The 14159-nt window shown below is 42.0% G+C and overlaps 1 protein-coding gene across 1 annotated transcript; it reads left to right on the forward strand.

Annotated features, from left to right (window-relative positions):
- Positions 1 to 5629: 5629 nt before the first annotated feature.
- Positions 5630 to 9288, forward strand: LOC110290886 (fatty acid-binding protein 9). Its single transcript, XM_021157747.2, has 4 exons — positions 5630 to 5795; positions 8066 to 8238; positions 8844 to 8945; positions 9110 to 9288. Exons 1-4 carry the CDS (start codon positions 5723 to 5725, stop codon positions 9158 to 9160), a joined length of 399 nt encoding a protein of 132 aa, XP_021013406.1. The 5' UTR covers positions 5630 to 5722; the 3' UTR covers positions 9161 to 9288.
- The last annotated feature ends 4871 nt before the right edge of the window (positions 9289 to 14159 follow it).

Consider the following 14159-nt stretch of genomic DNA (forward strand, 5'->3'; position numbering starts at 1 on the left):
TTTTAATAGTTCTATATATAGAGTTGAATAGGAGTCAGACCCAAGGTATAGGGGTAAGTAAAAACGAAGGCAAAAATATCACGTGCCAGGTACGGTGAATCACTCACGGGTATTCACAAGCGAAGAGTCGCTGCTTTTCAGGAAAAGCAGTTCCTAAGAACTTGCTGCAATCTGATAATACTGATGTAAATCCCCAATTTCCAACATCAACAACAATAAAAAGCTCAGGACATGAAAAGAAATGGAAAAAATTCGTTCAAAAGATGAACTGGGAATCTGGGAGTGGTTGATGAGAATGCATAATGACACACCTGCCACCAGACATGACACAACTCCTCAAAAAATATAAAACAGAATTACTGTGTGGGTCTGCAGAGCCAAAGGAGGATGACAAAGGCATCAGTAACATTCACAAAATGTCATTAACAATAGCTAAAAGTCAAATGTCCATCAGCAAGTCAAGGAAAGAGCAACATAGACCCACAGCCACACAGGCACATATATGACCACGCACCCATAGCATGTACACACAATAAAATTACTATAGTCAGCCATAAAAAGGAAGGGAAATTTCTGCTCATAGAATAGTAATAAGTCTTTTTTTACGGAGACATTTTGTAATGTATTTTGATCATGTTTTATCCTTCCCTCAATTCCTCCAGGTCCCCTACCCATATTTACGTTCTTTCCCTCTTTTTTTTTTTTTTTTTTTTTTTTTTTTTTTACAACAAAACAAACAAGAAACAGAAACGAAAACCCTAGAAACACAAAAATCAAAATAAGCAAAATACAATAAGATTAAAAATAAAAATTACCATTGAGTTCATTTTATGTTGGCCAACCATTCCTAGGTATGGACTGTGCACTCAAGTGTGTTCCATAAACCTACACAGTGAGACTCCATTGGAGAAAACGGATTTTCATTTTGCCAGTATCAATTACAGATAGCTTCTTAGTTATGGTGGGACCTCATGTCCAGTTTCTGTTCTCAGTGCTGGAGCCTTGTCTGGCCTGAATTTGTGCAGGTCTTGTGCGTGCTGCTGCAGTCTCCCAGCTGGTATGTGCATCGGTCCTGTTGTGTCTGGACCACACAGTTCCTGTGGAGCTGCCCATCACTCCAGCTCTCACAAACTTCCTGCATCTTCTGCATAGATTCCTGGCTGTGAGAAGAGGCCTTCGGCAAAGACATCCCATGTAGGACCGAGCATTCCAAAGTCTTTCATCCTCTCAACCTTGTCCATCTGTTAGTCTCTTGTTTGTTCCCATGTACTGGAAGGAGGAAGCTTTGCTGAAGAGCACTTTGTGTGGCACTGCTCTACGTGAATAGCAAACGTCCTAATGAATCATTTTATTGATAAGTCCATTTAGAAGACTAATAACAGTAGGTTTTACCCTAGACTCTTGAATTATGTAGAATAATAGTAGTAGGTTTTTTTCCTTTAAGTCCACGAATCATCTAGTCTCAAGTTCTTGGCTATTTTAGCAGGGTGTAGATTCCATTTCATGGAGCGTGCCTTAAAATCCAGTTTAAAAAGTGGTTGGTATTGTGCTGCTGCGGTAGTATTGTGACTGTATCTTCACTAAGTCCCAGGGTTTGTAGCTAGGTGATACTGATGATCACCTTTGCCTCTAAGAACCCATAGAATACCTTCCAGTGCCATGCCTGCCAGCCAAGAGGGGTGAACCTCTGAGTTAGGCACCAGGTCAACCTCTCCATGTCAATGACATAAACAAGTGTTTTCAGCAATGAAGTCTTACCAGCAGTTTGTGGGGTACAACTAATATCCTGTGATGCTTGGACTTTTCAATGGGGGCCTTTTGGCCTAACAAGATGTAACTTGTTCCTGGAACCTAAGCTTTTGCTTGGTAGTGTAAGATATCTAGTTGGAGAATCAGCTTCCCTCCTATTTGGAGACTCAATTTCGATTCCTTTTCTATGTGTGTATACGCCAGAAGCTTCTACAGTAGCAGGTTTCTGTATGGCTTTACAAATAACCTTCAGTGCGAGTTGACCCTTTCTATATTCCTTCCTTTATACTGCGTTCCTTCCCCCGCCCTACTTAAAAAAGAAAGGACATTCTGACAGGCTAAAAGTAATAGATGGATTTTAAGGATAGACTAAGCAAAATAAGCCTGCATAAAAATATGTAATAATATGTGACCTCTCTCTCTCTCTTTCTCTTACACACACACACACACACACACACACACACACAGAGAGAGAGAGAGAGAGAGAGAGAGAGAGAGAGAGTCCTTGAAAGAGTAAAAACCATGCAAGCAGTAATGCTTGCAGTTACAATGGAGAACGTATTGTTTTGGAGCTATCAAGAATGTGGAGTACCTGCTGATGAAACTTTCTGGGCACCAGAGGAGACAGCTTCTAAAACAGGCCATGTGTGCCACAAGTAGCAGGGCTATGAGCGTAGGGCTGCCGCCTTAAGTCTGTTGGACTTCATATCACAAAGCCCTAGATACTGGACATAGAACAACAGGACCTTGTTTTGGTTCAATCTTTGTGTGTGTGTGTGCGTGTGTGTGTCTGTTTTGCACATCTTCCCTTTGTAATGACATTGCTTACTTTATAATATTGTATACTGGAAGTAGGTAGTGATTTATAGCTAAAACATCATCTTTAATCTCAGTAGAGAGTTTAGATTTCAGAATCCTGAACCATATAAAAGCTTTGCTGAAGTTGAATTAAATGTGTTTCACATTATGAGACATCCATGAGATTTTGGAAGCCAAGTACAGCAGTTCTGGTTTGACTCTGAAATATCCTCTACAAGCTCATGTATTGTAATGTTCTAAGCATTACTCGGATGTTTGAGAGGCTGTGTAATTTCAGAAAGTGCATCCTGGCTTGCAGATGCAGGCACCTAGGGATGGGTCGGTGAAGGCCATTAACCTGGCTTCAAGTTCCTGCTTTTCTTTTCTTTCTCGTCTACTAAGATGTGCTGAGCCACTGCCTACAAAGTCCCACTATTGTGAGCTATGCTGTGCTTTCCTCTCCATCCTGAACCAAACTAAACCACTCATTGCTTAAGCTGCATCTTGTTAGGTATTGTGGTCCTGTGGTATCCACACTCCATCCAGTGAGAGCCAGAAAGGCTTTTTCCAGTACCAGGGAAGCACCATGTCCTAAAACTGCCTTTAGTCCCCCCATTTTTTTGCTACTCATTTATATATGTGTTGTCTAATATCTATAGCATCGTTTACAGGCAGATGCTGTCTTAGGAATATAAATGAGTCTGAAGTATTGTCTTTTGATTCATTTTTACGATTGCTCTCAGATATCTGATAGAAATGCAATTCTATAAGCTATGTTCTCTAATACAATTCTTTTTAAGGTCTAAATGTGCTATCATAGGTGGTGAAAAGCTCTGAACCAGGTTATAACATACTAGAGCTGGGTATGTGAAGGTGGGTATATTGTGTGCATGAAACTGGCTGCTTGTAATATAAGTAACTGGCCAGAGCCACATAAACCATTTAATGAGGTTATTTACAAAGGTGTGTCAACAGTAAAAAGCTTAATCATCAAGCAAAAAAAAAAAAAAATCTTAGGCACAAGACTGTTAAGTAACGATGTCACTGTGACCTCGTGTAACAGAGGTTACAAATTTGGTTCTGGCTTCAGATTTTAATTTACATCACAATGGATACCATTGTGTTATAATATCATAGGAGAAGCGTTAGTGTGTGGAGGAAGACTCCAGGCCATTTCTCCCTCTGACTCCCTCCCAGAACTGGGGAATCTTACAGAAGCTAGAAATGTGACTTGTCCCTTTTGCCACAAACACCAACTGAGTTCTAAAAGGGACTGCAGTATTCACTTCTGAATCAATATCAGGAAAGGAACAAAAACAGCTGCCCAGGTGTTGGCTTTTGTCCCACTACCTCACTGGCCATCAAGCACAGATAGATGGTTTTTGCCTTCTAATTGGAGAACACAGATGCAAGCGGTAAAGCAGAGTCATGCTGTAAGGCAGACTCCTGAGACTCGCTCTGTATTTGTATCTGATTTTGTCATTGACCCTTAAGGCACTTATTAGCATGATCTTTCCTTTTGCTTGTCCTCTTTGGCCTTCCCAGATAGTAGAATATCTTTTCAATTCACAAGAATATAACACATCCCACTTCTTCTGAATACATTTCTTCAAAAGCAATTCTTTGTCCCACATGAACTATCATATCTCTCTTGTGCTCAAATAGCAACATCTTGTTTGTTTTATATGTAAAGAGATGGCTTCATACACAAGGATGAAGAGATATTTCTCAGGGTTGAAGGGTGATTTGGCATAGAAGAGATGAAAAAAAAATTAATACTCATTTTTTTGTTCTTGACCATCTAAATTTCCAGCTGTAACAGCTGGGATTGTGGGCAGCAATATCAATCCATTCAATGAATGTACTGTAGAAAACTTGGCACCTGTGAACCCACTTCACTTGCTTGGAGTGCAGAGCACAAAGCAAGAAGGAATTACAGCGAGCTTTAACTTCCTGGTGTCGCCCTTCCCTTTTAGCTGTAGCTGTGAGGCATCACTCCTTCCCTGGCCGAAAACTTTACAAAAGTTTACCCACAACATCTTAAATTGCATCTTTTAATACAAAAATGATTTTGAAAATCAGCCATGGTGTAGCACATCTGTAATCCTAGCACTTGGGAGGCTGAGGCAGGAAGATTGCTAATTTGAGGGCAGCCAGGACTACTGGGGGGAGGGGGGGGAGGCAGGAGAGAGAGAGAGAGAGAGAGAGAGAGAGAGAGAGTGAGGTTTACTTTGTAAACACAAAAGGTGAGTTTTTTTGTTTGTTTGTTTGTTTTTTGTTTTTTTTTTTGTTTTTTTGTTTTTCTTTTCTTTTTTTTTTTTTTTTTTTTTGAGACAGGGTTTCTCTGTATAGCCCTGGATGTCCTGGAACTCACTTTGTTGACCAGGCTGTCTTCGAACTCAGAAATCCGCCTGCCTCTGCCTCCCAAGGGCTGGGATTAAAGGCATGTGCCACCACTGCCCGGCTAAAAGGTGAGCTTTCTCGGCACTGACTTCACCGTAACCCTCCTTTTTAAGGCTCACATCACATCGTAATAATTGCCACCTTTCTTCCCAGTCCCCACCTATCCTTGATTGACAAAAATGATACTGTTAATAACACCCTAAGCCTCACTGCAAGCAACTGTAGACATTTTAAATTACATTAGCAATATGAGTACATCAACCCTGGAAGCAAGGGAAGGGACAATAATTTTCTAATGAAGGGGAAGTTTTCACACCATGATTTGCACAAACAGAAAATGAAACAGCTGAGTCAGACCAAGCAAGGATGTCCCTATTTGAGGTGGGAAAGCCTCTGATTATGGTGTTCGTTAGACATTTGTCAGATATCCCCTTAGGGTTAGTCAGCATTTAGTGTTCCAAGTCTGGGCTCCATTGGGCAGTTGCCTTCATTCGGCAAATAAGATTTATCAGGTGACTCCTGTATAAATCCCGTTGCTAGAAGCTTAGAGAGGCTCCCTGAATTAAGCTTTGCAGGTTAGTTTCTGTTGGTGGTATATAAAATGAGTCAACCGCCGGTGCCTGGAATCTCAGATTCCTGGCAGCCCATTGGTTGCTTCAGGAATGCCACGTGACAAAGATGTTCTTTAAAAGAAGGGGCTGGCCGCACAGTGATGCCCACACTTCATGGTTTTCGGTTGTGAGTGCCTGGTCTGCCCAGAAAGCTGTGCACGATGATTGAGCCCTTCTTAGGCACCTGGAAACTGATCTCCAGCGAAAACTTTGAGAATTACGTGAGAGAACTGGGTGAGAGACACCATTACTGGAGTCGGGAATTGGTGGCAAGCGGTTTTGTGTTGTGGCTGGCTTTGTACCTCAGGAAGAATTTTTAAATGATGTTCACTTTGTTACCTTGGGTTATACTCATCTGAGACAAAGTTTATAAGTCTTCTTACTATTAATATGTTTTAAATTATAACTAATAATTAACATGAAAAATTTTGAGCTAGGCTCACCGTTAGTTTATAGTCCACGTGCGCTTGCCCAGGCCCCGGTGGAAGGTCGTCAGGCTGAGCTTCAGCTCCAATTGCCCCTTAGATCATTTCACTGAGCAGCTTTTGTTCAACTCAAAATTTGTGTAAATGAATCCTTATAATTAATATATCAATTGAATTTGTTTGGGGATTTACTTTAATTATAAATTTAAAAGCACAGTGGCAACAAATAACATTTTCAACAGCTGTTCTCAACCTTCCTAATGCTGGGACCCTTTAATATAGTTCATGTTGTCATGGCCACCAAACATAATCAAGGCTACATCATAACTATAATTTGTCATGAATCATAATGTGCGTATCCTGATATGCAGGGTATCTGATATTTGACCTCTGAAGGAATTGCAACCCACAAATTGAGAGTCATCAATTTAGAGTCTAGAATTTTCTAGAATGTTCACTCATGTATGACAACTATTTAATACATGGTTTTGAAGGTTTTTTTGTTTTGTTTTGTTTTGTTTGAGAGGAGAAATAGAATGTTTTTTCTTTGCTGACCAACGGTCTCACCATTGGCTAAGCCTTTGGTGTAGTCAAAAGAATGGGGTCCTTCATGTCTACTTCTAGCTTTGTAGTCAACCATGAGTTATAACAAGTAGTGTCTAACAGCTACACCTCTCTATGAATTCTGGAAAAACATCCAGTTCATTTTTCCTAATTATTAACAACTTCTTTGATAATAATAAACCATATGAAATGCAGATTTCTTCCCTTTTTACATTTTCCTAGAATGACCAGTGATTGCTTACAATTATCAATCTATTTACGCATTCTAAGCAGTGAAGCAGCAATGTTTTACCCCCAGTAAGAAGTTAACATGATCATAAATATAATACTTGCTTTTCTCCCAAAGACAACACTTAAGACATTTTCATATCTCTTCATGGATTATAGACAAATGTTTTGAATAAAACTTTGATGGCAAATAAGAAACATTGGAAGTGTATGTGGCAGTGTACACCGACAGTCTCTCCTACAGTCTTACCAGGCTCAAGTTTAGCCTAGCTACATAGATGGACCTGTACGAAAAATATATAGTACATTACATATCTAATATAATATATTATATATGTTATACACTATATGTCTTCATCTGCCTATGCATTTATATTTCTATGTCTATTTACCCACACACATATGTATATCGAGAGAGAGAGAGAGAGAGAGAGAGAGGAGAGAGAGAGAATGGAGCTTGGGCTTATGGCCAGAATGGCACTGTATTGACTAGAAGCTGAGCTATGTCTGGAGCAAGGAGGAAAAGCGACTGAAATCTTACTCTGCCCTGGGGCCCTTCTAAGCCTTTGGTGTCGTCTTCCAAAACAAGGGTGAGGAGGGCTCAAGTCATCTATACTTTACTATGGAGGAAGCTCAAAGGGAGCAAAATTGTCAAGTGTCAGGGTTGGAGGCCAGATTCTGACCTCACTCTTCCTTGAAATCCACAGATCTGTTTTCTTATAGGGAAGTGTGCTGCATCCACAGATGGAACGGGCAGTAGACTTCACTATGTATTCAGAGAGGAGAGTCAGTGTCTGTCTACCTACTGTGAATGGTCACACTGACAGTGGAAAGTCCCCAGCCTGAACACCTTTGAGCCGAGGGCTCCCTGTAATGTCTTTGCAAGTTTCCACAAGGCTAAAAGCAAGCATTTGCTCCTTTGAAAGCTGTCCTGCAAATCCACACTTCACATTAAGCACAAAAGTTTGAGAAAGTGAATTTAGCTTTTCAATATATCAAAATTACTAGTTTCACCATGGCTTTTCTAGAGATTACAGAAAACATCTAAGAAGACACTGTGCCTTGACATGGTAGCTCATGTCTGCAAGTCAGAGCAGAGTCAGGAGGACCTGACCTCAAGGCCAGCCTGGGCTATGTAATAAGAACCTATCTGCAAATAAACAAGGCTGTATGTTAGTCAAGATTTCAGTGGGAGAGGAAGCATTCCTTAAGAGCTGGTGTTCCAAATGGTGCTTGACATATCCTCCTAAATGTGTGAATCAGGTACATTTTTTCTCTGTCCCCCAGGAGTGGAATGTGAGCCCCGGAAAGTTGCATGTCTAATAAAGCCAAGCGTTAGTATTAGTTTCAATGGGGAAAGGATGGACATCCAAGCAGGAAGTGCATGCAGGAACACGGAGATCTCTTTCAAGTTGGGGGAAGAATTTGAAGAGACCACTGCAGACAACCGAAAAGTGAAGGTTAGTTGGAGCTAACTCTTTTTGTGTTCAACCAATGAGAGAAATAGGTGGCTAGCTATAGTTCATTCAACGTATTTTACTGGTTCAATTTAATTCAGTTAATTCATTACTAAGTCTGATTGGGCTTGTTTAAAATCTGTGCATACATAAAGTCAATCTTTTGCTAATTACTCAGCTTATGGAGCTAAAATGTTTTACTAGTCTTTTGTTGCTGCTGTTTGAGACAAGGCCTTGCTATGTAGCCTAGGCTGGCCTACAACTTAGGATTCTCCTGCTTCTGTCCTTCGAGTACCAGGGTTACAGATGCAAACCTAGCAAATGGCATTCCTTTCTCACCTTCCCCCAACTGACTTTGTTATTGTATGGAAGATCATACAGACTAGAACAATTATTAAGATTAGATAACTTATGAATTCTTGTCTATGAGAACATGAATCTACTTATTGTCTGGGACTTCTAGATTGACTGCATTAAAACATAACAGGAGTTGAGTTGAGCAGTGTGAAAAACAGAATTTCAGACTTGAAGTTAAAAGGTAGACGTTTAGTGTGGTAATAGGACAAATATTGAATCACTCCTTCTAACCACTGTCTCTGCATTTATAGAGCCTTATAACCTTTGAAGGTGGGTCAATGATCCAGGTCCAAAAATGGCTTGGCAAACAGACAACAATTAAAAGAAAAATTGTGGATGGAAAAATGGTAGTGGTGAGTGTTCCCTGAGTTTACAGTTTTACCTAATTTTTTTGAATGACTACCCACCAAGCTACTCATTTGTCTCTGTGGCCTGAATTGAGGCTTCTTCTGCAGAAAGACAAAAGGGCAGGTTTGACCTATCATCAGTCATGCCTAACAAATCTTTCTACCTTTAGGAGTGCACCATGAACAATGTTGTCAGCACTAGGATCTACGAAAGGGTGTAGCAGAAGGGTAGACACCAGCAAGAACTTGGCCACCACAAAGAACTTGCCGCTCAAGAAAGCCAGCCCCAGGGACAGTGATTTAAGACATCACCAGCATAAGTTTTGCTCAATAAAAGCACTAATTGAAACATTGTTTTCCAGCTGTTTGGTAATCAAGGCTATGCTCTGCATGACTTCCCTGCTGTATGTAGAATACTCTGACAGAAAGCCACTTGTAGTGGAAGGGCTTATCTTAGCTCACAGTTCCAGAGGGGAAGCACTGTTCTCTGAAATGATGGGAAAGTCATGGTAGCAGAAGTGTGGAGCCGGCCTGGTAGTCAGGAACCAGAGAGATCCCATTTAATCCCCACACAGGAAGGCTCAGGGCCAGGGCAGGAAGTGGAGCTAGATTACTATGAAATCTCAAAATCTGCTGTAGTGATATGCTTTCTCCAGAAAGACTCCCCTTGTAACACTTCCCTAATGTTCCCAGGTTGCGTCACTCAGGAAACCAAGTGTTCAAACACGTGACTCTATAGGGGGCATTTTATATTCAAATCACTACAGGAGTGGTTTGCAGAGTTAGTAAGACAAGAAGTTTCTGTTAAAACAACAAGATCTACAGCCACCCAGAAGACAAACCTCTGGGCTTGTTAGGTTAACCAAGGTAGGTAGGGTAGGGGTAAGGGTAGGAAGATCCAAGCAAAAGGTGGAGAAAGAAGGAAAAGAAAAAGAAAAAACACTTGATTTTCTTGCCAAGGGCTTGGGTTCAGTTCCCAGCACCCAGGAGTGGCTCATGCCTCTGATGACACCCTTTTAGTGTACACATGTGTCACACATAAATACACTAAATACGTGCAGGCACATATGCATAATAAATAAATCTTCCTTGTTCCCTTGAACTGTGTACAGAAGAAAAATAACAATATTCACTCTAGTGAATGAGGTAAAATCATTTACTTATTCTTCAGGAGAGTTTGAAATACAAATGAGAGAAGACTTTATAACCTATACAGGAAAATACGTTTTAATTTTAAATTTTTCCCCCCAGGATAACAGTAGTAAACTATTACACTGAGAGACATGTTGAAGTTTACAGGAAAGTATTAATTATTCAGACAACAATCACACTAATACTACTGTTAGCACTACCACCCAAGAATTGTTCATCACATTCTTTTTGTTATACAACAGTATTCAATAAATCACTGAGGAGTCATTTTCAACATCCTTAACAGGTTTTAATTTTCATGAATTTGTACCCAAAATGCAATAATTACACAAGGACATAACTGTGCAGACCTGGCCCCACCTCTCACCTGCAGCAGCACTCAGAAGAGAGAACCCTGTGCCTCACACAGCATACTGGAGTTGTTCCTGGTGGCAGGGGTGTGGGTGAGCCAGGCCTGGTCATGAGTATGTGATAGCTGACCCCAACAGTCAGGAAAGCTGCCCAAAGGGTCATGTTCCCCTACAGGGTCATGTGCTGGACAGCCATCCCAGCCCTTCACCAGCTACAGCCTCCAGTACCTTGCCTGGACTGCACAACAGAATTGACCCTGGTAGTGCGGGTGCTGGTGAGTTGTCTGTTGTGAGGGGGCCCCAGGTGGCAATGCTATGCATTCAAAACAGGCTTTTCTCTCCACCCTCAAATCTCCAGTTCCACCCCTCTCCACAATGCTCAAGCTGCTCCACTTCTTTCTCTCCTATCTGTCCACCGCATACTTGCTCCTGCTGTAGGCTACCCACATGGCTGGTGGGCACATGAGTGACATTCTCGGTACACACTGCATGATGTGGTGGCAACCTGGTATGTACGGTCTGCCTGTGTTGTTTGCCAGAGGGCAGATCTGTAGGTGGCGTGGTGATCCTCAGGTCTTTGTCTTCCTCCTTTCTCGCTGTGCTATGTGGTGATAGGCAGAGTTCTGTTTGTCTGTGTCCTACCTATGCCATGGGGAAGAGGGAAGGTCTACGGGCATCTTCCCTCTCCTGAACTGTGTCATGTGGCAGAACACAGGTCTTTGTTTTCCTCTTACTGTGCAACACTGCCTGGATTTGATTTGATTTGGTTTGGTTTTATTTTATTTTATTTATTTTATTTTTATGTATACTAGACATAAAACAGCTTTTGTCACCAAGCCAGGCATCAAGCTATGAAGAACAAAAACTGCCAACTGCACTGCCCATGACTGATGTAAAACCACCCCTACCACCACAGCTACCAAGGTGTCTTTTTGCCCCTTGCCAGAGGGGTCGCATTGATTCTTTCTGCAGTTCTGTCTCCAGGCTCTGTGTACTCATTCCATGATGTTGTGTGGAGCAACCATCTAACCATCATTCCCAGCAGTAGGAAAGATGAGGTGATGCCACAGAGAGATGCGCAGAGGAGTTGAACTGGTTGAGGGAACTGTCAGGACCAGTCTTGTATTGTCATCTTCAGTCATTGATGCCTTTGATATCCCAAACAGAGATGGTTGCCTTCCTCAGGGGTGTGGTGAGCATAGTGATGCTCTGAAATGGTCCAGCCCACATAGTCACCAGCATCTTGGTTCTCCTGCATCTCCTTCCCTATGACAAAGCAGTCCAAGCATGAAGAGCAGGAATGATGTCACTGGTGAACAGTGGGCAGAAGTCAGAGCAGGACGGATCTCAACGATAGCAGCTTAGAGCATTGGCCTAAGGTAACTCACAAGAAGTTTCCTGTTGGGGTAACATGTGTACTGTGTGGAGACTGTCTTTGTCTTATTGTTAATTCTGTACCAGCAGAGAGTTTTGGTATTGTTATTCCTTTTAAGAATGTATTTATTCACTTCACATCCCAATATCAGTTTTCCCTCTCCTCTCAGTATCCTTCACACAAATCCTTCCCTGTTCTCCCCTCGCCTCCCAGACCACCTAGGGGAACAGGATTCACAGACAGGCCACAGATTCAGTGACAGCTTCTACTTCAGTTGTTGGAGGATCCACATGCAGACCAATCTGTACTTCTGTTACATATGTGCAGGGCATTGAGGGGTGGGAGGCCTAGGTCCAACAGGTATAAGCTCTTCAGTTGGTGGTTTAGACTCTGGGAGCCCCCAAGGGTCCAGGTTATTTGACTCTATTGGTCTTTCTGTGGAGTCCATGTCCTCTTTGGGTCCCTCAGTCCTTCCCCCAACTCTTCCACAAGACTCACCGAACTCTATCTAATGTTTGGCTGTGGGTCTTAGTTTTTATTGACTGCTCAGTGAAGCATGGCTCATCACCAATATCATATTGTGTAAGCCCTCTTCCCCCCTCTCCTTTTAATTGGCGTAATAAAGATCTGAAGATCAATAGGTGAAGCAGAAAGGGTAGGCAGGATTTCAGGCCCAGATAGAGACTCTAGGAGGAGATCTGAGTTGGCAGAATTCTCCAGGGACATGAGAAAAATAGATGTATCTGGACAGAGAGTTGGCAGGTCCATGAAAGTCACGTTATAGTTTCCTATGAAGAAAATGAACAGGGAAGCTGGATTCTGCTTTACTTTGTAAAACAGTACAGATTTCAGAAGAATTCTATTAAAATAACCTATCAACATGTAACTTACAAAGTAGCTGCATCAAAGTAGACTTTTTTGCTCCATTCAAATCAATAAATATTTTACAGATGATAGAATTGAACTCAGCTCCCACCCATGTAGTAAGCCATAAACACCGATTAATGTTTACTCTAAATTCAGGGTCTCATTATACATTTACATTAAGGAATGATTCCACATGCCAAGAGTGGTGGTTCCAACACTCAGGAGGTAGGAGTAGGTGGATTTCTGCAATCTTAAGGCAAGTGCATTCTACATAATGAGTTATATACAAGCTAGAGCTACACAGTGAAGCCATGTACTAAAACCAAGCAAATGGAAGAGAGAGAGAGAAAAAAAAGAAATTATATGGGGGAGGAGGATGGAGTGATAGATCAGGTTTAAGAGTGTTTGGCTGTTCTTCCAGAGGACCTGGGTTCTATTGGCAGCACCCACATGCTGGCTCACATCCATCTGTAACTACAATTCCAAAGGGGTCTGATGCCCTCTTCTGACATCCATAGACACCAGGCATGCAAGCGGTGCACAGACACTTGCAGGTAAAACATCCAACCACATAAAAATAAAGCAATAATTAAAAATGTAAAAGAGTGGGATTAGGGACTGGTTATACATGTGGCCCACTGAGTCAAAGTGTTTGCCTTCCAAGCATAAGAACTCAAGCTCAGCCTCTAGACTTGCATGACAGAGCTGGGTGCTCCGAGTGTGCTGCAGTTCCAGCACTAAAGAGGCAGAGACAAGAGGAAGCCTGCAGGTAGCCAGCTTAGCTTAATCCTTTATTTCCAGGCCAGTGAGAGACCCTACTTCAAAAATGATTTCTCCTGAGGAACAACATATGAAGTTGAAGTTGTCCTTGGGCCTCCACACTCACACACAGATTCCCCCATTAGAACAATCTTGAATACACACACATACACACACACACATGCACACACACGCACACACACAGACAGAGACAGAGACAGAGACAGAGACAGAGACAGAGACAGAGAGAAAAACAGAGGACTCTATGTTCAAAAATTTAAAGCCACTCTGGCAGAGATGGCTTGTTGTCCCTCCAGGTATCATACAGCTGATGTCTTCGGGCATGGAGACCCTTGCAGACAAAACATCATGCAACCCCAAAGGCAAGGTATCTGGAACTCCAAGTGTCCTCACGGAGCAAAGCTGCCTGGGTCCCTCGCCACTGGATCGCATCCACCAATACCTGAAGCTCAGTTGTGCTGCTGAAATCCTGACCCTTGCTGCAGCAGCTACTATGACTCCAAGTCCATCCAGCTCAAGAGGTTTCGTTTTCACAGAAAATCAACAGTCATGCGCATGCACTACTCTCCAGACTTAACTAGAATGCGAAAAACACACGTCTTTAGCCATTGGAAGAAATAAAGATTGGGCTGGCTGGATAAAAGACCTCCTGATCTAATTCAACTCTTTACACTTGAAGGTCACATGCAAACTATG

The sequence above is a fragment of the Mus caroli genome, unplaced genomic scaffold (assembly GCF_978045245.1).
Source record: "Mus caroli unplaced genomic scaffold, Mus_caroli_1 scaffold_3, whole genome shotgun sequence".
NCBI lineage: Eukaryota > Metazoa > Chordata > Mammalia > Rodentia > Muridae > Mus > Mus caroli.

Coding starts and splice junctions, on each gene's coding strand:
- LOC110290886 (XM_021157747.2), top strand. CDS start 5,723: ATGATTGAGCCCTTCTTAGGCACCTGGAAACTGATCTCCAGCGAAAAC. Junction 5,796..8,065: donor GAATTACGTGAGAGAACTGG/GTGAGAGACACC, acceptor TCTGTCCCCCAG/GAGTGGAATGTGAGCCCCGG. Junction 8,946..9,109: donor TGGATGGAAAAATGGTAGTG/GTGAGTGTTCCC, acceptor TTCTACCTTTAG/GAGTGCACCATGAACAATGT.